The sequence below is a fragment of the Callorhinus ursinus genome, unplaced genomic scaffold, assembly GCF_003265705.2.
Source record: "Callorhinus ursinus isolate GAN/ISIS: 27379988/994484 unplaced genomic scaffold, GSC_fseal_2.0 scaffold4, whole genome shotgun sequence".
Taxonomy (NCBI): domain Eukaryota; kingdom Metazoa; phylum Chordata; class Mammalia; order Carnivora; family Otariidae; genus Callorhinus; species Callorhinus ursinus.
The window spans coordinates 125,354,319-125,378,854 of record NW_027397066.1 but is presented as its reverse complement, the minus strand read 5'-3'; the positions used below and the strand labels follow the sequence as shown (position 1 = coordinate 125,378,854).

At 36.1% G+C, this 24,536-nt stretch overlaps 1 protein-coding gene across 3 annotated transcripts in view; it reads left to right on the top strand.

Moving 5' to 3' along the window:
* Positions 1–24,536, top strand: part of IQCM (IQ motif containing M) — a 434,938-nt gene that overhangs the window by 201,426 nt on the left and 208,976 nt on the right. For all 3 annotated transcript variants that reach the window (XM_073892341.1, XM_073892342.1, XM_073892339.1), the window contains one exon: positions 11,215–11,279. In XM_073892341.1, the coding sequence (XP_073748442.1) occupies positions 11,215–11,279 (65 nt within the window). The remainder of the gene's footprint in view (positions 1–11,214; positions 11,280–24,536) is intronic.

Below are 24,536 nucleotides of genomic sequence, written 5' to 3'. Positions count from 1 at the left end.
AATCTGTTTCTTGGTTTGTCACTCTCTCTCTCATTTTTTCCTTTGCTCCTTTTTTTTTGTTTCTTAAATTCCACATATGAGTGAAATCATATGGTATTTGTATTTTTCTGACTGACTTATTTCATGTAGCATAATACTCTCCAGCTCCATCCATGCCATTGAAAAATGACAAGATTTCATTACTTTTTTATGGCCAAATGATTTTCCATTATACGTATACCACCTCTTCTTTATCCATTCATCAATTGATGGACACTTGGGCTGCTTCCATATCTTGGTTATTGTAAATAATGCTGCTATAAAGATAGAGGTGCATGTATCCCACTGAATTAGTGTTTTTGTATTCTCTGGGTAAATACCCTGTAGTGCAATTACTGCATCATAGGGTAGTTCTATTTTAACTTTTTGAGGAAACTGCACACTGTTTTCCAGAGTGGTTGTACTAGTTTGCATTGCCACGAACAAGGAAGGAGGGTTCCTTTTTCTCTGCATCCTGGCCAACACCTGTTGTTTTTTGTGTCGTTCATTTTAATCATTCTGACAGCTGTGCGGTGATATCTCCTTGTAGTTTTGATTTGCATTTCTCTGATAGTAAGTGATGATGAACATCTTTTCATGTATCTGTTGCCCATCTGTATACCTTCTTTGGAGAAATGTTCAGGTCTTTTGCTCATTTTTTAATTGGATTATCTTTTTGGGTGTTGAATTTTGTAAGTTATTTATATATTTTGGTTACTAGCCCTTTATTGGATATGTCCTTTGCAAGTATCTTCTCTCATTCTGTAAGTTGCCTTTATTTTATTTTACTTATTTATTTTTCACATTTTTAAAAAATTTTAATTCTAGTGTGGTTGACATACAGTGGTTATATTAGTTACAGGTGTATAATACAGTGATTCAACAATTATATATTACTCAGTGCTCATCATGATAACTCTGCTCTTAATCCCCCTCACATATTTCACCCATCCCCCCACCCACCTCCCCTCTGATAGCCTTCTGTTTGTTCTCTAGTGTAAGTTGCCTTTTAGTTTTGTTGATTGTTTCCTTTGCTGTGCAGAAGCTTTTTATTTTGGTGTAGTCCCAATAGTTTATTTTTGCTTTTGTTTCCTTTGCCTCAGGAGATGTATCTAGAAAAAGGTTGCTATGGCCGATGTCAAAGAGGTTACTGCCTGTGTTCTCTTGTAGGATTTTAATGGTTTCCTTTTTCACATTTGCATCTTTCATCCATTTTGAATTTATTTTTGTGTGTGGTGTAAAGGAGTGGTCCAGTTTTTTTCTTTTGCATGTAGCTGTCCAGTTTTCCCAATACCATTTGTTGAAGAGACTATCCTTTTCCCATTGGATATTCTTTCCTGCTTTGTTGAAGATTAATTGACCATATTGTTATGAATTTATTCCTGTGTTTTCTATTCTGTTACATTGATCTATGTGTTTATTTTTGTGTCAGTATCATATTGTTTTTTTTTTTTAGGATTTTATTTATTTGAGAGAGAAAGAGAACACAGACGAGAGTGAGAGTGAGAAGCATACCCCATGCTGAGCAGGGAGCCCCATGTGGGGCTTGATCCCAGGACCCTGAAATTATGACCTGAGCTGAAGGCAGATGCTTAACCAACCGAGCCACATAGGTGCCCCTGCTGTTTTGATTACTATAGCTTCATAATGTAAGCTGAAGTTTGGAACTGTGATGTTTCCAGCTTTGCTTTTCTTTTTCAAGGTCAGGGTCTTTTGTGGTTCCATATGAATTATAGAATTGTTTTAGTTCTGTGAAAAATGCTATTGGTATTTTGATAAGGGTTGCATTAAATGTCACTTTGGGTAGTATAGACATTTTAATAATATTTGTTCTTCTAATCCATGAGCATGGAATGTCTTTCCATTTCTGTGTCATCTTCAATTTCTTTCATCAGTGTTTTATAGTTTTCAGAGTACAGGTCTTTCACCTCTTCGGTTAGGTTTATTCCTAGGTATCTTACTATTTTTGGTGCAATTGTAAATGGGTTTTTTTTCTTAATTCCTCTTTCTGCTGTTTCATTATTGGTGTATAGAGGTGCAACAGATTTCTGTACATTGATTTTGCATCTTGTGACTTTACTGAATTAATGTATCAGGTTTCTGGATAATGTTGGCCTCATAGAATGAATTTGGAAGTTTTCTTTCCTTTTTTATTTTTTGGAATATTTGAGAAGAATAGATATTACCTCTTCTTTAAAAATATTTGGTAGAATTCACTTGTGAAGCCATCTGGTCCTGGAATTTTGTTCATTGGGAATTTTTTTTATTTCTGATTCAATTTCATGCTAGTTATCAGTCTACTCAAATTTTTTATTTTTTCCTGTTTCAGTTTTGGTAGTTTATAGGCTTCTAGGAGTTTATCCATTTCTTCTAGGTTGTCTACTTTATTGACATATAGTTTTTCATAATATTCTCTTACAGTTATTTGTATTTCTGTGGTATTCGTTGATATTTCTCCTCACTCATTTGTGATTTTATTTTTTTTTGAGTCTCTTCTCTCTCTCTCTCTCTCTTTTTTTTTTTTGATAAGTCTGGCTAGAGGTTTATCATTTTATTGATGGCTTTTTAACAGAATCAGCTCCCGGTTTCATTGATGTGTTCCATTTTGTTTTGTTTTGTTTTGTTTTGTTTGTTTTTTTTTTGGGAAGTGGGGGCAGAGGGGGAGGGAGAGAGAGAGAATCTTAAGCAGGGTCCATGCTCAGTGCAGAGCCTGATGCAGGGCTCAATCTCATGACCCTGAGATAATGACCTGTGCCAAAATCAAGAGTCAGATGCTTAAACAATTGAGCCACACAGGTGCCCCTATTTCTGCATTAATCTATATGATTTCCTTCCTTCTCCTGGTTTTAGGTTTTGTTTGTTCTTTTTTTACTTCTTTAGGTGTAAGGTCAGGTTGTTTATTTGAGATTTTTCTAGCTTCTTGAGATAGGCCTGTATTGCTATAAACTTCCCTCTTAGAAGTGCTTTTGCTGCATCCCAAAGATTTTTGACTGTTTTGTTTTTCATTTTCATTTGTTTCCATGTACTTTTTAATTTCCTCTTTGATTTCCTGATTCACCCATTTAACCTCCATGTATTTTTGATCTTTCCAGATTTTTTTCTTGTGCTTGACTTCTAGTTTCATAGCATTGTGGTCAGAAAACATACATAGTATGATTTTGATCTTCTTGAAAAAGGCTGGTTTTATGGGAGAATGTTCCATGTGCACTTGAAAAGAATGTGTGTTCTGCTGTTTTAGGATAGAATGTTCCTTTTTTTTTAAAAAAAAGATTGTATTTATTTATTTGACAGAGAGAGAGAGAGAGAGGGAGAGAAAGCACAAGCAGGGGGAGTGGCAAGTAGAGGGAGAGGGAGAAGCAGACTTCCTGCTGAGCAGGGAGCCTGATGTGGGGCTCGATCCCAGGACCCTGAGATCATGACCTGAGCTGAAGGCAACACTTAACTGACTGAGCCACCCAGGCGCCTGGGATGGAATGTTCTATAAATCTGTTAAATTCATGTACTCCAGTGTGTCATTCTATGTCATTGTTTCCTTGTTGATTTTCTGTTTAGATGATGTGTCCACTGATGTAAGAGGGGTGTTAAAGTCCCCTAGTATGATTGTATTATTATTGATTACTTCCCTTATTTTTGTTACTAAATGTTTTATGTATTTGGGTGCTCCTATGTTATGTGCATAAATAGTTACAATTGTTATATCTTGTTGGATTGTTGTCTTTATTACTATGTACTGTCGTTCTTTGTTTCTTGTTACAGTCTTTGTTTTAAAGTCTGTGTTGTCTGATGTAACAATTGCTGCTCCAGCTTTCTTTTGACATCCATTTGCATTATAGATATTTCTCCATCCCTTCACTTTCAATCTGCAGGTCTCTTTAGGTCTTTAGTCTCATAGGCAGCATATTGATGGAAATTGTTTTTTTATCCATTCTGTCACCCTATGTCTTTAGATTGGAGCATTTAGTTCATTTACATTCAGAGTAATTATGGTTTGTCTGTATTTATTGCCATTTTATTGCTTGTGTTGTGGTCGTTTCTGAAGATTTTTTTCTGATCCTTTCTTGTCTTTCTGTCTTTCTTATTTTGCTGATTTTCTTTAGTGATAGATTTGGATTTCTTTCTTTCTTTTTTTTTTTAAAGATTTTATTTATTTATTTGAGAGAGAGAGAATGAGAGATAGAGAGCACGAGAGGGAAGAGGGTCAGAGGGAGAAGCAGACTGCCTGCTGAGCAGGGAGCCCGATGCGGGACTCGATCCCGAGACTCCAGGATCATGACCTGAGCCGAAGGCCGTCGCTTGACCAACTGAGCCACCCAGGCACCCTGGATTTCTTTCTTATTCTTTGCATGTTTATTAATGGTTTTGATATATGGTTACCATTAGGTTTGTAGATAATATCTTCTGCATCTAGCAGTCTCTATTACGTTGATGGTCGCTTAAGTTTGAACCCATTCTTTTCTCTTCTCCTCCTTACATTTTAGGTATATGTTATTATATTTTATATCCTATTTTTGGTGAGTTCCTTGATTGATTTTTTAATAGAAATATTCATTTTTACTGCTTTTGTGTTTCTTACTTTTATAGTGTCACTTTTGGTCTGTAATTTCCACTCGGAGAGTCTCCTTTAATATTTCTTGCAGGGCTGGTTTAGTGGTCATGAACTCCTTTAGTGTTTGTTTGTCTGGGAAGCTCTTTATCTCTCTTTCTATTCTGAATGATAGCCTTGCCAGATAGAGTATTTCTTGGCTGCAGATTTTTTTCCCCCATTCAGCTCATTGAATAGATCATGCCACTCCCTTCTGGCTTGCCAAGTTTCTGTTGAGAAATTTCCTGCTAGCCTTATGGGTTTTCTCTTGTGATTTACTGACTTCTTTTGTCTTGCTCTTCAAAATTTTTTCTTTAACACTATGTTTTGCTAACTTAATTACAATATGTCTTGGTGTAGATCTGCTTTGTTGATTTTGATGCGAGTTCTCTGTGCCTCCTAGAACTGAATATCTCTTTCCTTCCCAAATTAGGGAAGTTTTCAGCAATTATTCTCTCTCTTCTTTTGGGACTCCTATAATATGAATCTTACTATATTTGATGGAGTCACTGAGTCCCCTAAGTCTATTCTCATTTTGTGTAATTCTTTTTTCTGTTTTTTGTTCAGCTTGATTACTTTCCATTACTGTATCTCCTATGTCACTAATGCATTCTTCTACTTCTTCCATCCTGCTATTCATTCCTTCAAGTATGTTTTTCATTTCATTTATTCAGCTCTTGATCTCTGCTATGTTATTCCTGTCTATGTGTTAAGGGTCTCACTCATGTTTTCCACTCTTTTTTCAAGTCTAATGAGTATCCTTATGATCATTGCTTTAAGTTATCTGTCAGGCATGTTACTTATATCTGTTTTGCTTGATTTCTGGCTGTGGCCTTGTTCTGTTCTTTCATCTGGGTTAAATATTTCTCTCTCCTCATTTTGTCTGCCTCTATGTTTCTGTTTCTGTGTGGTGAGAAAGTCAGGCATGTCTTCTGTTCTTGAAAGTAGTGACCTTATGAAAAAGAAGTCCTGTAGTGTCCTGCAATGCAGTGTATTCTGTTCATCAGAACCTGGCACTTCAGGAGAATATCCTATATCTGTTGCTGATGCCCTGCTCTTGTGTCTGATTCACTTTTGCTTTCAGTGCAGTTGTTTGCACTGACTCTCTGCCTTTTGTGGGCTCTCCTTGCTCTCTGTGGTGTTAGTGGGGCTCAGGGAGGCCAGCTCTGAGGCAGTGTGCCCACCAGCGAACTTGGGAGCAAGACAGCTGGTGTTAGCAAAATTTGCCTGATCCTCCAAAGCAGTGTGGCAGCTGTGGGCTACAGGCTGGGGTGGCCAGGGGTGTGAGGCTTGGTATGGTGCATGATGTTGGCTGGTGTAGCTGGGCCTGACATACCACAGTAGCTGGGGGTATGCGTGGCTGGACTCTGCAGGGTAGCTGAGCAGAGTGCACTGAGGGTGGGGTGCGTAGCTTTAACAAAATTTGTGCTAAGGCCAGGGGGCTGATGCTAGCAGTCTTGGAGTGTGGGACTCTTCAGGAGAACTCATGGGCCAGACACACTGCTAGCAGGTTAAGTAGCAAGTGTGTGTGTAGCCCCACCTCCTGCAGGTGGCTCTGTGTTTATGCTGGAGGGTGGGGGAGGAAAATGGCATCTGCCAGCTCCCTCATTTTTCGAGAAGTTCCTCAACACACTCCAAAAGCAGTATGAACAAATCTGTCTCCCATTTGCCCCTGGTGTTGTGCAAACTGCTTCTCCACGCAGGCAGCTGTCTCTTTAAGAGTAGGGACCCAGCTATCACTCTCCCTTCTCACTTGCCCACTGCTGATTCAGGAGACTTTTAAAGCTCCAGGCTCCAAGTCCCACTGGTTTTACAAACTCTTGGAATTCAACCCATCTGGTTATCAAAGCCAAACATTAGGGGGTTAGTCTTCCCCAGGATCCTGCCCTCTCCATGCATTCAGCTCCCTCCCTCCCATGGGCAGCCTCCCTCTGCCTTTTTGATCTTCCTAACTTTCAGATGAAGTTTCTTCTCTATATTTAGTTGTGGAGTTGGTTCTGCCCATCTTTGATCATTCTCCAGTTTATTGACCTGGATGTGGATGATACCTACCTAAATGTAGGATGGGATGAGCCCATGGTTTTCCTACTCTGCCATCTTCCCCAGTACTTTTCCTCTCTTTTTTTAAACTCACAAATTAGACACAGTTATTTTGTTTTATTCTTCATTGTTTAGGTTTACCGACATGCTTATCCCCCTTTCTTTTTTTTTTTTTATTTGTCATTGTATCTAGCATCTCAGACCTATAGGATGATTTTTCTTCTTAAACTGCATCCTTTAGACATACCTTTAGTACAGGTAAGTTTGCAGAAAACTTCACTTATAGTATATTTATTGGGGCGCCTGGGTGGCTCAGTCATTGAGCGTCTGCCTTCGGCTCAGGTCATGATCCCAGGGTCCTGGAATTGAGCCCCACATAGGGATTCTGGCTTAGCAGAGAGCCTGCTTCTCCCTCTGCCCCTCCCCCTGCTCATGCTCTCTCTCTGTATCTCTGTGTCTCAAATGAATAAATAAAATCTTTAAAAAAAGAAAAAAAACCCATCTTCCAAAATGGAGGCTCCTGACTCCATGAGAAGATTTTGGGAATCTTTGTGGATTTCCTGGCCTATCACAACTTCCTATGGGTGGTTCTATGGCTTGAAAACCCTCCTGTGGTTTGTATGTGTTTGGGAAAGCTCTCAAATTTAATAATGCAAAAATACTTGTGAAAAATCCCAGAATGATGTATTTGGTGCCTTCTAATTCTGCATGTGTGCAAGGATATTGACATTTTTCTCTTTAAACCACTTTTTATACAAGTAGCATGAGCAATGTAAGGAAGGTAGCTCATTGCTATTTCACAGAAGGTGCTAGTGACATGACTGACTTCTACTGGGGAAACATAAGTGTTAATAGTCAAGCCTGGCAAAAAAACATTTTCAGTTTATTTCACATGTTTTAATGTATAATTATAATTTTATATGTATATGCTATTAATGATTTTTTTCCTCACAGTTACCTACTTTTAAACAAACCTTTCATTTTACCTTTAATGATGTGTTTATATATACTTCTGGTAGGGTCACAAAGCTGTTTAAAACTATGAAAATTCCTTGCTACTTAGAAAATACCCTTTAACTGCATTTGGGGTAAGTATGGGGGCATAATATGCCAATTATAGATTACCTTTTTATGTGAATTCTAGAATTCACACTAATATCAGTAATATAGAAATATGTCTTAGAGTTAATATCCAAAGTGAGAGGCTTTCTTCCATATTTCATCTGTGGTTAATCAAGAATTTAATTATTATGCTGTGAGAGAAATTAGCAGCATTGTCAAAAGGAAAAAAAATCCAGATGAGATATGGAAAGAAGATGATAATTGATGGACTAGACAACTACTTCTAAAAAGAAGCTAGAAGTGTGTAAATTATCAGAAGTAAGCTTGGTACCAGTTAAATTGTGGTATTTGAGAAAATATGTGGGGCAAAGGAGTCTGAAAAGTGGTTTGGAAAAAATAACACACAGGTTGTTACAAAATTTTGAAAGGTTTGACATGAGAGTTTAACAAATGACTTACATTTTACATCAAGTATTTAGAATGTGTCACTCCAGATGCATTGTCGTCAAGTGACTAAGAGCTTGAAGTCGTTTAAAGAAGCAGGTAATACCTGTGGAAAGGGGAAAGATTTTGAGAGAGAATCAAGTTGAAACATTAAGGCAAAATGGACTGGAAATTTAAATATATAAATATGTAGAAAACTAAGACTTATAAAAAAATCCCATAGGACTTCTTAAATAAAAAGACTGCTGATTTTGCAAAAAAGAGACCACCCTCCTCCCCCCAAAAAAAATCCAAAACAAAAACCAGTTTCTAGTTCTGTTAGATGCCAAGAGAGGACACAATGGGGATTGTGAATTCAATGAAGTTGCAAGAGAGTAACTGGAAAAAATCAGAGAATATTTTAGTAACAAAAATCCTCAAGAATGTTTGTCTGAGACTGTATTACATAGCAGCCTTCACATTTGACACCCTTCATCATGGAGAACATGCCAATTTGGTTAGTCTGGCCAAGAAGGAAGCAGTTAAAAAATATTAAGTTGGCAAGCATAAATAGTAGTATCACATACAGACTGTGTGTTCCAAGCCAAGCACATTGTTTTGTGCTAAAGTATGGAATATATTGGTTAAAGTTAATTTTTGTAGTCAATTAGTATTTTTGTAGCCATGAATACATGTCTTGGGATATCTTGAGGGCAACATTTAAAATATATAAGTCCTGCTTCATGTTTTATTATCACCTACATGTTGCACATAACTTTTTTAAAGTACAGTATTATTCCTGAGGATGATTGTTTACTTTGGGAAAATGAAAACATCACCAGGGAATTCTAAAAGTAACAAGTAGTTGAGAGATGTTACAAACTAATTCTCAAGGTTATTGTGGCATTCTAACATAATTATAGAAGAAAAGTTAATCGTGGATCTTAAAAAAATGAATGGCATAAAATACAAATTAACATATACAAGTTAGATTGTATCTGAGAGAGCAGTATGAGACAGAATGAATTTAACTTTAAAAGAGAGAGTTATCATTTGTTTAAAATATTTAAAAACAATCATTCTTATGTCCTAATACTATTTTTGCAGTACAAACACAACTGTCTTCCACATTTCATCTCTATATTTATCCTTTATGTATTTTGAGATTTTATATAAGAGACTTCTTTTGCTTCAGTTGTCAAATAGTGGTTAAACACAAATTTGAAACTTAAAAAGCAAAACTAAAATAAGCATTTTCCTTGTGGTATCATGAGCATACCATGTAACAATAACCAATATGTTTGCTATTCCTGACTTATTATAGAGTCTGAGGGGGAAGACAAAATCAACAACCCAAAATCCATTAACCTTTTCCTCATTTATCAAGAGTACCTTAAATTCCTCTTATCTGAGACCATTTTTTTCAAAAGCTATTTTGTGCAAAATAACTGTCATGGCGGGTTATAAAGTAGATATGCAATTCATCAATGCCTCTAGGTATCAGCTTAACCTTTGGATCACACTGAATGGCCAGAGAGGGAATGACCAGTTATTCTGAGGTCTTGTAGAATTATCTTCCTGAGTTGTTCTTTTTACTGTTGACCGATATTGAAAGATTGTAAAAACAAAAACAAACAAACAAAAAACACATTAAACACTCTGGTGTAATTGTTGAATAGATGCTGCTGCAGTTGACCATCATTTTATACTAGGCTTCTTTTGGAAGATCATGGAAGAAATTTTCACAAGAAGTTTGCTTCTCTTATAGACATTATGAATGTTAGAACTACTGTGTTTTCTTCGTTACTTTTTGTATTAGTTTGCCTGGTCTGCCATAATAAAATACCACAGACTGGGTAGCTTGTAGAACAGAAATTAATTTTTTCATAGTTCTGGAGGTTGGAAGTCTAAGATCAAGATGGTGGCAGAGTTGGTTTATCCTGAGTCCTCTCTCCTTGGTTCATAGATGGCTGCTTCTTGGTTGTCCTCACATAGCCCTTTCTCTGTGCACACATATCCCTGGCATCTCTTCCTCTCCTTATAAGGCCACAAGTTCTATTGGATTAGGACTTCACCCTTATGACCTCATTTAACCTCAAGACCTTATTTCCAAATGTAGTCACATTGGGGATTAGGGCTTCAATATGTGAATTTTGGAGGGACATAATTCCGTCCATAACATTTTGATAGCTAGGGATTTGAGAGCCAAATCTGTGTGACACATCAAGTAATACCGGAAAATATTTGACATTATTTTTCTATCCATATTTTACCTTTAACCTGATTTTCTTATTTTCCTTTTTCATATGTACTGTATTTTCTGTAAGCTGTCTTGAATCTCTTTTTATAAGACAGAGGACACATAAGTAAATAAATAAATTCTCAACTGTAATAGATTTGTATGGATGTTTGCTCACTGGAATGATCAGTAGGAATTGTATTCCTGGGTGCCAAAAGGTGCTGGAGGGGATTCAATGGTCATACTCCTCTGAGTATTGCCAAACAGGAAAGTACTTAGGCTATAAAGCAAACCAAAAGTTTATTTGGGGTCTTTAGGAATTCCAACCCAGGAGACACAGATTCAGGAGGAAACTAAAATATGCTCCAAGGAGGGAGGACAAAGACAGAGCATATAAAGGCAAAACTGCAGGCTTATATAAGTTGTTTTGCAAGAACTCTGACTGGTGTCGCTAAAAATAATTAATGTTGGTCTATTTAGGATAGGTTACTATACCAGGTGCTAAGCTGGAGTTCAGTGATGTGAGCCTCATTCTGAGAACTGCAACAGAATGTAGCAATTTGTGGTTGGCACAGTCTATAAGTTCATGTTCCCCATCCAGGTGTGGTCGTGCATTTCCCCGGTGGTCTCCTGCCTCCTGACATCTTAGGGCCCTTGACATTCCTGACTCCATTTTGGATATTTCTGTTCATGGTATACTTACCAATTTACATCAGTGTTTAGGTTTGTAATATATATTAGAATGGAATCGTTCTTTCTCCCTTTGATAATAGAACATTAATGAAATTAAAATTTACACACAATGAAGTTGTTTTCCTACTTAAGTCAATTCTTCTTTCTCTTATTCTAGAAAACCTTAATGAAGAAAGAGCAACAGCCTATCAAACCAAAGCCAAGACCAAAGCCAGGACTCAGGTATATCTTTTCTTTTTTTCCCAGGTGTATCTTTATATGATAGCAGAAAAGTATAAATTAATGTGCTTGTTTTGGGTTTTATCTTGACTTAAGTATCTAGGTGTAAAGAAGTGCATGTTGTTGAAAGCTCAAGTTTTTAGCATAATATTTTCAGTGTTTCCATTTAATCCAGCTAAGGCAAGGAGAAAAAAAAATCCTTTTTCTTTTTTGAATATATTAATGATCATTCAGTAGACCAGGCTGGAGCTTACTATGTAGTAGCTGGGAAAAGCAGTGTGACAGTATTGTATACAATGCTTCAGCTGTTTTTTGTATTAGAAACAGGATACTACAGTTCACTATGCTAAAAGCATACCTTTCAATGAATCTGTGAGTGATTCTTTAGATTGCCTTGCTACTATATGTAGCAAATGTGTTGACAAACTTTTGTGAAAAACTATTGATTTTGTGAGATAGATCAGACAGTGAGGTGGAAAGAAGAGACTGTGGAAAGGTAACAGTGAAGTTTCTTAGAAGGACAGGTTTCACACTTGTGTTTTCTTATTCACTGGTAATACATTCATTTATCAATCCACCAAATATAGTTTAGTACTGATAGTTTATTCATTTAATAATTAACATCAAGCACCTGCTATTTTAGGTTTTAAGGACAGAGTGAACACAATAGACTCATTACATCTGTGGAACTTAAAGCCTAGGCAGATTGCTGCTCACTATGGAAGGAGACAAGAGTTGGAGTTTAAGTCCTACCAAGTGATTGGGATTTAGTGAACACCTCAGTCTTTACATGGAAGTCTTAGAAGGCCAACACCTAAGAGTGGAGACTATTCGCAGGAGTAAGGAATTCACCTTAGTACTGAGGACAAAACAAATTGATTTGCCCAAACAAAAACATAAAACCAAGCCTTGACAATTTGAAGATGATAAACCAGTAATTCAGCCACCACCTAGAATTAAAAAAACTCAACATTTTTTTAAGGACAATAACAGAACCCAGAATCTCTACAATGTACAATGTTATATATACAATAAATAAAATACTAGACATGAAGAAACAGGAAAATATGGCTTACATCAAAGAAAAAGTTATCCCAGATGTTGGAATTAACAGGCAAGAGCTTTAAAGCAGCTATTATAAATGTTCAAGGACCTAAAGGAAAAGAAATTCATAATAACAGAGAATGCCAGTGTAGGAATAGAAACTATAAAAAATAATCAAATAAAAATTCTGGAACTGAGAAATACAGTATCTGTTATGAAAATGTCATTGGATGTGTTGAACAGCATATTGGGAAGGACAGTAGAAAAGGTCAATAAACTTGTAGATCTATAGAGACTTGTCTGAGGCAAAGTAAACCATAATTAGAATAAAAATGAACAAACCCTGACTGACCTATAATTTAATATCAAGTGGACTACCATATATGAATTGGAATCTTAAAAGGATAAGAGAAATAAAAAGAGGCAGGAAAAAATAGTTGAAGAAATCATAGCTGAATTTTTCCTAAATTTAATGGAAAACATCTTTACATATCCAAGATCATCACATCTAAGCAAGATAGATCCAAGAAAAACCCCATGTAGGCACAGCACAGTCAGAGTTGAGAATCAAAGGCAAAGAAAAAACTTTTGAAATAACCGGGGAGGTGAGGGGGTGGTGGTGGTGGTGGTGGTGGAATACACATTATTCAGAGGGTTACAATTCTCAGAATGATGGATGTCTTCTCATCAGAAATGATGGAGGACAGAAGGCAATACAATTATATATTTAAAGTACTAAAAGAAAAAATATTATCAGCTGATAATTCTGCATCTAATGAAACTATCTCACAGCATTGAGGATGAAAAAAACAATTTTCAGTTAAAGAAATTAGAATTTATTGCCAGCTGATCTGCACTTCATAAATGTTTAAAGGAAGTTCCTCATGCTGAAAGGAAATGACACCTGTTAAGAATTTGAATCTACAAGAAGAAATAAAGAGACTGAAAATAGAAAATATATATTGATCAATATAAAAGAATATATTTTTTTAAAAAAATTTCTTTAAAACTGACCATTTAGGGCAAAATTATAACATTATTATTTTACTTATAAGTTAGGTAGATGCAAATATGTGTGACAATAATAGCAAAAGAAATAGAGTTATTCTCTTGCAAGTTTCTTTCATTTTATGTGTAGCAGTATTAATTCTAAGTAGAGTGTGATAAGTTAAGAATGCATATTACAATTCCCTGAGCAACCACTAATACAAAAAGGCAAACCTAAAAGTTAGTATGGAAACTAAAATGGAATACAAAAACTGTTCAGTTAACCCAAAAGAAGACAGGAAAGTGGAACATATTGAGTGAATAAACAGCAAATAGAAAATGGTAGACTTAAACCCAACTGTAGCAACATTTATATTAAATATACAGAATAAACAGTATACTTAAACATAAAAGCTCGTCAGGCTGGATTAAAAAGCAAGACCCAACTCTCTGCTCTCCATAAAAGATGAATGTAAAAACATTAATTGGAAGTAAAAGAATAGTCAAAGATAAGCAATGGAAAAAAGCTAGCAGAAGAGTGCTAAAGTGGCTATATTAACATCAAAGTAGACTTTGAGGACTATTTCCAGAGACAAAGAGGACAGATACTTCGTAATTGTAAAAGGGTCAATTCATTAAAATTAGATAATAATCCTAAACGTGTATGCCTTAGTAATAGAGATTCAACATAAATAAAGCAAAAATTGACAGGATTAAAGAGTAAAATGGATGACAACTCCGTAATTATGGCTGGAAAATTTTCCCATGCCTCTTTTAATAATAGGAAAATTAGTAAAAAGAATAAATAGTGGTATCTCAGATTTGAACAAGCCACCAACTAATTTGACCTAGTTGACATTTATAGAAGACTACAGTCAACAACCTTAGAATATTCTTTTCAGTGCCCATATAACATTCATTATAGAGATAAGAAAGCAATGAAATAAACAACAGAGAAACAATATAGCAAGTTAACAAAGCAAAAAATTGGTTCTTTGAAAAGATTAATAAACTTTGTAAGGTTATAACAAAACTGATTAAGAAAAAGAGATAAAACACAAATTCTGATATTAAAAATGAAAGAGATGTGAATAACTTCATGCCTACTATGAAGGCAACAACTAAGATGAAGTGGACAAATTCTTTGAAAAAAGATAACATACCATACTGACACAAGAATAAATAGAAAATTTGGGTAATCCATATCTATTAAAGAAATTGAATTTGTTATCAAAAACTGTTCCACAAAAAGACTTGCTTTAAAGAAAAGAAGGCTGTTTTTTATAACTACTTAATGGTGTTAAAAACAGTTGAACTTCTTATATAAGTCTTTTTCCTGTAAATATTCTTTACCTGGTTAGTTTGACTGGGGTGTCTTTTTTCCTCATAGGTGTCACTAAGTTAAAATCTAGTCCAGCTCTTTCAATGATTAAAAAATTGTACAGTCTGAAAGATGAGTGTTTATTATAGTTATTTTACTGAAGCCAGCCAGCTAATCTGAATGCTAAACATTTTCCTGTACGGTCTACCATCTGTTGCAGGCATAAAGAGCTATGGCAGAGTTTTGCAGGGTTATCTAGCTAATTTTTGCAGGGATATCTTAAACATTTTAGGGAATGATGGCTGAAGGAGTTTAGAGGTCTTTGTTTCAATCCTTTTAATTTCTGGTTGAGAAAACTGAGATTCAGAAAGATTAAGTGACTTCTTCAAGGTCACAAAAGTAAAAACAAAACAAAACAAAACAAAAAACAGAACTGGTAACTGGGATCCAACTCTTAAGTCTCAGTATTCTTACCAGTCATGCTGCTTTATGTCATTTGTATATTAAATGTTAACATCCTTTCTGATGATTACTTAAGAGAAGTAGACTGAAACCTTACTTCATGAGTTAGCAAATCTTACAGTGGCTGCAGTGATTAAAAAGTATCACTGGAACAGAATCTCAGGGAGAGGGAAACTGTGAAAATAAAGCAAAGTGGTGAGCAATATAAAACTGTAAATACATCACATACAGACATTTCATTGCAAATATCTAAGTGAAACAGTGTTAATATTTTCTTGTTTATTTGAAATCTTGCACCATTTATATCATAAAAATTCCATGAAACTTTAAAATCCAAATGTTTGGGACCCTATAAGCTTGGCCTAAAGGATCTTTCTTGTTAGGAATTTCCCATATATTTTCAGCTAGAGGTTTCCTTAGAGTCTGTATGAGGCAGAGTGTATTATAACCTTCCATCAGTCATCAGTCAACTTCAATAAGGTACTGGCCAATTTCTAAAGTACTTTTGCATTTCAAGGGTAAAAATATGTCACACATATATTGCCACTGCCAGGCTACAGTAAATACAAGAGATTTGTTTTTTCCCTTTCTCTTCTTAGTTACAGAAAAAAAGAAAAAAATGATGGAATTCATTCACACATACCCACAAGCTTTGCAGGAACCCTCTACATTTGGCATATAGGACTGGTTTATGCACCTACTCAGCAGTATTTTTTAAGGAGACACTCCCTTGTCTGTTAAAGGGTGGGGCAAGGAAGTTAAGGTAACTAAAAATGCTGCTGCTGAACTGGATTTGGAGTCATGGTAAATTTGTGCATCCATTCCTATTCTCGGGAGGGAATGAAACCTGTTGCCTCACATAGATAAATGATAAGGTTGATAAAGCAGAATCATGATCATTTCTGTCCTAATCTTCAATGATCATAAGCCTAAAAGACAAGTTTTCAGATTTCTATTTTTTTTTGGTCTTATCTCCCTGGTTTTTCAACTGTGAAGATCTCAAAATTTAGAAGGAGAAGAAAAGATGGCATGGTAGTACTTAGGTACATTTGCCTATACAAATGTGTGTACAGGTGTACTAAGACTTTTAATTAGCCTTATTACTAAACAAGGAGCTGTAATCCTCAAATCCAGTATATTTAGGTTGAATTTAGTAGGTTGTAGACTACAAAAAGTGGCTACTTGCTTTTATTTTGGGGTTCTTAAATATATATATTTGTGTATTTTTATGAAAAAGAGGTGATCTTATTGCCTTGATTTTCTATTTCTGCTGTAAATATTCATTTCATACACACCCTTGCCCAACATTCCTAGAATATAATTTTCATAGATGAACATTTATAAAATTGTTTGATTTCTGAATGGTTTCTATTACTTCAGTATTTCAATTTAAATGATAAATTTTGAGATTGTATGACCTCACTGATATGAGGAATTCTTAATCTCAGGAAACAAACTGAGGGTTGCTGGAGTGGTGGGGGGTAGGAGGGATGGGGTGGCTGGGTGATAGACATTGGGGAGAGTATGTGCTATGGTGAGCGCTGTGAATTGTGTAAGACTGTTGAATCACAGACATGTACCTCTGAAACAAATAATACATTATATGTTAAAAAAAAAAAAGAAGAAGATAGCAGGAGGGGAAGAATGAAGGGGGGAAATCGGAGGGGGAGACCCATGAGAGACTATGGATTCTGAAAAACAAACTGAGGGTTCTCGAGGGGAGGGGATTGGCCTGGTGATGGGTATTAAAGAGGGCACGTTCTGCATGGAGCACTGGGTGTTATGCGAAAACAATGAATCATGGAACACTACATCAAAAACTAATGATGTAATGTATGGTGATTAACATAACAATAAAAATTATTAAAAAAAACCTAATGATGTGATGTATGGTGATTAACATAACATAATAATAAAAAATAAATAAATAAAAAAGAAACTCTCTTAAGTTTCGGAAGATTGGTAGAAATCTATAAGATTAAACTATGGTTGAGAAAACCTGAAACCATTATTAAGGGAAGGTTGAGTTAATCATTTCAAAGAAAGCCAAGCAAACTCAGTTCAATTCTTTCTAAACCAGAAAGAATTAAAGACAAATAATGTAACTCTTAATTTTTAGTTTAAAAAATGTAATTTGTACATGAATTATGTATATATGTTTATTTTTTTACCTCAATAAAGGTAAAGATTGAATGATATTTTGCAATGAGATCTTATCTTCTACCACAATCTTTTAAAAATTCTTTTCATTAACTTTTGATGCTTGACCTATTTTCTCTTATTTTTATATGGTACTTTTAATGTAAAGTATCAAATGCAGTTTATATTATTAGGTAAAGGGAAATAATGCATCCGCATACACAGAATCCATTCTCAATATCTAAGCGAAAATTGTGAGCCAGGACCTATATCAATTGTAATCTATTGTACTATTGCAATGACCTTATACTTTTATTTTTTTGTGAGATTTTCTTTATATAAACAGTCTTCTTTGAGGTCTACTTGAATTTGTTTAGTACCTCTAACCATATGGCAAATATCTTCTTCCTTCAGATAACCTATTGTATTCCATGAATAAGACACTTACTTTCTTTTGATGTCTTTCTGCAGTGAGCTGTTAATCCCTTGCAGATTCATATGATCTCAGTGATAAATTTTCCTTTTGTTGAATTTCTAAAGCACATAACTGTTTTTTAAAATAATGATTGATTTGTAAGTATAGAGCAGAACAGTTGACAGATCTTTAATTCATAGAGGAAAAACATCCTATTGTTGATTCATAATATTAACTTTCTAGTTGTAATAAGTTCAGAGGCTGGTCATCAGCCTTTCACCTTTTTAGCATCTATTTCAATTCTGGGTGATAAAAATATTATTTGAATACACCATCTATGAAAAAGTATACCATTTTGGAACCCCTAAATTCCTTATTTTTTTTATTCTTTAGGATTTTAAGCATCCAGATAGTTCATGTAAATATGTAGATGTGGAATAATTACATACTTCTTCCTTAATATTTTGTAGCATACTGGAACTAAAAGGAGAGTAGCAACAGGATATGAGTAGCTAAAATGTTACTAAAACATAACATTGCACTATTCTAAATTTTCTCTTTTTTGATATAATGGAATCTAATACATTTATTGCCATATGTAAGTATGAAATTCACATTTCAGAGTCTGGAAATTTAGGTGGGTACTTGAACGCTTCCTTTATAACTCTGAAATTACTGTATGGTTCATTACCATTTTTTCCTGGAAGGGGTCAAATCCTCTTTTTTTATCTCAACACAAGTTTACAGATTACCACCTGATAACTGGCCTTTGATCTCTTTGGAAATTTTGTTACCTAATAATGTAACATTAGCTTGTTTATGGTTAGATATCTTTCACCAACAGATTTTTTCTGTGTCAGTACTCAGCCTAAGCATTTATGAAAATATGGGGAATAATATTTCTCCAACAATACTTCCACTTGTGGTTTTGCCTTTGAGAATAATAGAATCCCAGAGTTTAAGGAACCTTAAAGATTTTCTCCTGAAACCCTCCATCCAAAGTGTGCATCTTTATCATGTGGTACCTACATAGCCTTTACTTGAAAAATCCAGAGACTCATAATGCTTCTGTTCAAGTGGCATCCCATTTAATTCTAAGGACTGCTTAAGTTTTCAGGCACTTCTCCATGTGAAGCTCATCACCTATGTCCCTTGAGCTGGTAACCCCTTGGTCTGGATTTTTGTCTTCTTGAAGCCACCACCCTAGTTATCCGTCTTCTCTTTTTAGATTAAGCCCTTCAGTTTATATATTAAAAAATGGTTTTACAACATCTTCATTAGAATGGTAATTCAACTTAGTTTAAGCAAAATGATACTTGAATCTTTATGCTCATATAAGTGGAGATTCCAAGAGAGTAGAGTATGGGGGGCATATGTTCTTTGTATCTGTTTAACATCTCAGGCTCAGCTGGTTCAACAGACTCAAGTACAGTTGGCCCTTGAACAATGTGGGTTTGGACTGCAAGGGTCCACTTACATGAGGATCTTTAAAAGTATACTACTATAAATCTATTTTCTCTTCCTTCTGATTTTCTTAGTAACATTTTATTTTTTCCAGCTTACTTCATTATAAGAGTACAGTATGTTGTACATATAACATACAAAATATGTGTTAATTGACTGTGGATATGATCAGTAAGGCTTCCAGTCAACAGTAAGCTATTACTAGTTAAGTTTTTTGGGGGAGTCAAAAGTTATACTCAATTTTTTATTGCACGGGGGGTCAGTGCCTCTAACCCCCATGTTGTTCAGAGGTCAAATGTAATGTCTTCAAGATGTACTCTCTTTTCATTTATTTGAAATCTCTGCTTGCTCCTGCTTGGCTTTATTTATTTATTTTTTTAAAAGATTTTTATTTATTTATTGAGAGAGAGAGAATGGTAGAGAGAGAGCATGAGAGGGAAGAAGGTCAGGGGGAGAGGCAGACTCCCCACTGAGCAGGGAGCCCGAGATATATATATATATATATAGTACCTCTTACTATGGACTTTTTTTCCCATGTGTTAAGGAAAATGGCTGGCTTCCAGCTATTTGCAATTGACTTACTTCCTGCTCTTACCAAAAGGAAAGATCTCTTATTATACGCCCCCCCCACCCGCCCCTGCCCCCGCCCCCAGATTATTCTGACTGACCTTCCAACATGGAGGACATGATCAGCCCTGGACAAATCATGTAGGAGTCACATGAGTGGAAGAAGTGCAGTTCTACAAAAGAGAAGGAAGTATAAAACAGAGGTATGGAACCACTCTCAAAAGTATCCCTTTTACAATATGTTGCTTAGGAAAAAATACAGTATTTCAGATGTAATTCTATCTATGCAATCTAGAGTGGGACCAAACTGTCAACACTGTGGATCAATGTATGAAGCCCATTATGTCACTTTTGGTGGACAGTTTCTTAAGGGCAGTACTTACATTGATTTAATTCTGAAGAAAAAAAACCAAAAAACAAACCCTAGACAAGCAGACCCTAAGACACTAGATACTCGAATGTATCTCCATTTGGTTCTCCTTTTGTCCCTCCTTTCTTCTCTTTCTCTACCCCTCTTTTCTTCACTATATATTGCCAAGCACACAAAGAAAAGTTGTTGCTCTTCAGGAATTCAGAGTATAGAGGGGTGATAGACCCAGAGATAACTATAAAGTAATCTGATGGAGGAAATGTACCTAACCATTTTCATAGGTCCAAGAAGAATTATTTGTACAATCATATATATTAACCAATTGCAGAGCTTTGTAAGTAAAGCTATTGCATTCCAACACTAGATTTAGCTCCTTGTCATATTTGCCTAAGATAATTAGCTCACATATTACCTTTTCAAGAATCCCACACCTGCCATGATACACACTTAAAATTTTATCTTCCACCCCTGCTAGCACTCCCTAACTGCCTTCCCTGCTTTATTTATTTTTTAAATCATAGCAAATATTACCTCCTAACATACTGGGTAGTTAAGTTGTTTACTGTGCTTACTGTTTGTCCTTCCCATTAGAATATAAGCCCAATGTGGGCAGGGAATTTTCTATGTTTTATTTACTAGTGTGTTCTCAGTGCTAGAAGAGCATCTTACACTGAATGAATGAATGAATGAATGAATGAATGAATATTTGTTCAATGCATGAATTACATTTTTTTGGTCTTTTCTTTATCTTCTCATGAATTTTCTTCCCTTTCTAGCCATTTGTAGCTTCTATTTCAAGTTTTCTACTGCTTACTGGTATCTTTACTGGAATATCCCATAGCCATCCCTCAAAACTGAAATAATTATGTATTCCCCTCTCTAAATCTTCTCTCCTTTATTCCCTATCTCAGCTAGTAATGATACTGTCCATCTTATCATACAAAACCTCCCAATCAGCTTATATTTCTCTACCTGATTTACAAAGATTTTATGAGAACCTTGAAAATTGCCTTCCTGACATTTGGAAACATCACAAATCATTCCCTGGTAGAGTAATCCAGTAAAAAACAAAACAAGAATAATAATAAAATTAAAATTAAATAAAAGAAATAAATTCAAGGTGGCTTGACATTGTTTTTATGCACATTCTGGCTCTTGGTACCATTACTGCTTTAATTACATACCATTCAATTGATAACTGAATAAAATCTGGTCCATAGTTACTTACTTGTCCATACTTTGTAATTTTTATACTCTTTCCTCTCTGAAAGTGAAGACATTTACCATTCTCCAGAATTCTCATATCACATTCATTGTCCACTTTCTCAAAGACAGCAGATCGACAGATGAATCTGGAAAATTATTTGCCTGAGCCCAGAAAATTTGACAAACTAAGAGCAGCTTCAGTTTTGTTTTCTGAGATGTTTTCTTGGTTTGAGCTTCAGTTCTCTCCTGTGAGTATTTGTTCTTTCCTTTTCAGTCTGATGGTCATTCTTCCTGAGCAGCATAGAATTAGCACAGCCTGAGATACTGCAGTTCTAGAAAGCACCAAGTGATGCCAATGCCACTGGTCCTCAGACCACACTTTGAGTAGCAAGCTAGGGGGCATATTTGACTATGTCCAGTGTTCACCTTGACTCCCAGCTCTGTCAATGCCAAGGATGACATAGTTGCTTTTTGTTAGGGTTATCGAGTTAATAGAGAGAGCTATGGTGAATCACCTTGATGGTGCTTCAGTGCCATAACCTTGTGATGCAAAGAAATATGGGGAAAGAGATTGTATGTCCTGGGAATCGCTACTATCTCCGAACTCACACACCTTGAAGTCAAGTATTATCATATAGCTGCACGTTCACTATTCCAGGCCTGCCTTCCTCAGAATTGTTCTTTTGTAGTGTCAGAAGAGGATAAAAGTATCTAAGTCTAGGTCAAATAATTGCTTCAATTCTCAATTTCTTTTCCCTGATATCATTTTATGGTGCTTCGTTTGTCCTTTGTGCTGATTCTCCACCTGCTCTGGCTTTCCTGGCTTATGACCGTTTCCCTGGCTTTTAGATTGTCTACTTGACTCTGAATCTTCGGGAGCTGGTGGCCCCTTGCTTATGACTATTGCCAAGAATTTTGAAACTTCCTCTTAGTAGTTAATTGTGGAACTTTGGTGTCTTCCTTGTATTACTTATTCTCCTGGGTAAGGGTTCTACTCAAGAAAGCTGTACACTGAAGCAGGAGCAAGGCTGGCGGTGGACCATTGGCAGCCTAGATCTCTGAACGTGTCCAGAATCCAGCATCGGTTAGAGTCACCAAAGATCATTAGGCTAGCACCATCTGGTTTTTTTCAATCTTGCCCAACTGGATGGAAAAGCACCACATCAATAGGCAGACCAAAGAAGATGTGAAGCAATGAAGCTCTGATAGCTGGATTCTCTGGTAAAACAGAGTTGGAGCATGTTGGCTTAAGCTACAGGCTGAATTGGGCACTTACGCTTTTCTTCCCTGGAACAGAGATGGCTGAGACCCTAGAAAAGTCTTGAGTTTACTTGGCCCTTTCACATGCATGGGATATTCATAATTCCATCGGTATCTGCTGGAGGATGCAGCAATGAGTGAGGAAGAAACTGACTACATAGAATCGGTACCTGGGAAAAAGAATGGCTGGACCTGAAGAAAGGGCAAGACCCTGTGAAGCTGTGATTCCTACATAGAATCAGAATGAAAATGTCGGAGGAGCAACAAGCAGAATCCTGGGAGGAGAAACACACATAAATCCTCATCTCTAAATCACAGTAATCCTGCCCACAAGTAAAATGAAGATGAATGAATGTCTCTAACAGGGAAAATCAGACTTTCAGTTACTTTTCCATGAAAGAACTCACTGAGGGCCAGTAAGGGGCAGAAGCATGGGGAGAGAGGGCTATAAAGTCCCTCCCCTCTCTCTCCTCCAGCTTGCTCTGAAGACGGTGCACATTTCCTGCTTCTCTCAGAGAATTTGACCTACCACTGTCTGACCATCACTCTGTGTGTGCCTGCATGAGGGTCTCTGAATTCCATGACAGTCCCTAAAACACACATGTGGTTGGGACTGAAATATTGAGAATGATCTCAGAAAATGTTTCTAGAGTCCCCTGAATTCTCTTCCAGGGACAAGGGATCTGTGAACAGGCACCAGTCTTCAATGCCTGCCCTTTTTAGCAGAGGTGAGGGAGACAGATGGCAGCAGGTAGAGCCAGCTCTCCTCCATGACCCACTAAAGTTTGGGTCAGGAGCTGAGGGCTGCCCTGAGAGGATTAAGCAAATTACTGTATTGGGAGGAAGAGTGGACAATTCACGTTCCCTATTTCGTAGATAAGTTCATGAAAAATGGACAACGCTGGTCACTGTGCCACAGAAAAAATCAGCTCCTCCTACACTTTTAGCACGAACATCCTAGTCATTTCAGGCATCTTTAGGGTAATTTTTTACAGTGCCCTACAGATAAAACATATAGGCACAGTAAAAAGGCATTTTAAATGTTTGTATTACAGAGAATTCCCTGAAAATTCATCATAGATTACCTTGACCATAAAATCAGAATCAATTAAATTTGAAGAAAAATAGCATTTCCTGTCTACTTTTGTTTTTTTTTTACTATGTAAAATGACGTCATTTTAATTCACAATAAATAGTGCTCCTCCAAAATGTTTGTATGTGAGGGAGAGAATAATTGTGTTTTTTGAACTGAATTTGAAATTTAGATATTTCTAAATTGTTTTGAGGAAAAGCTGTTGATAAATTGAAATGAAGCAGCAGCAGCAGTCATAACAAAACCCATCTTTCCATGGATATGACCTAATAGGCTGGGAGATTTCCTTTAGGGGAAAATCAGGTGTGAGGGGGGGGCAGGGAGAGGAAATCCTCCCAGCTCATTATATCACTTGCATTTCTGGATAGGTATTAGTTAGACAACTTCAGGTAGTAAATTGTTTAAAGCAGATACCCCTAGAGGCTTTCAACAGAATATTGACCTCCACCCTTTAATATGATCTAGTTAAAGAGATTGCTGTGGAACGGGGAGCAGCCAAAAATAGGAGGCCATTTGGGTTTTTTTTTGAGGGGGGTCAGGCAGGCTGACATCATGAGGAGTGATCAAGATTCAAAAGGAGTGTATAAGGAACAGAAGGAAAGGCATTTCATTCAGATATTGAAACTAAACATTTTGCCCGAGTTAAAGTGGTATTATCTTCCACTTCAGGAGATTGCATCTTATTTTTAAAAGTTCTAGGACCCCTGCTCTGATTTCCAAAATGTACAGGTTTTGCTAGCATGAAGTACTAAACCCCTTGGGAAGATTTGGAAATGGAGTATTAAATAGCATTAAGACTATATTATTCACAGAAATGTAGTGCATCCCTGATCTTAAAAATCTTCCTTCCTTCCTTCCTTCCTTCCTTCCTTCCTTCCTTCCTTCCTTCCTTCCTTCCTTCCTTCCTTCCTTCCTTCCTTCCTTCCTTCTTT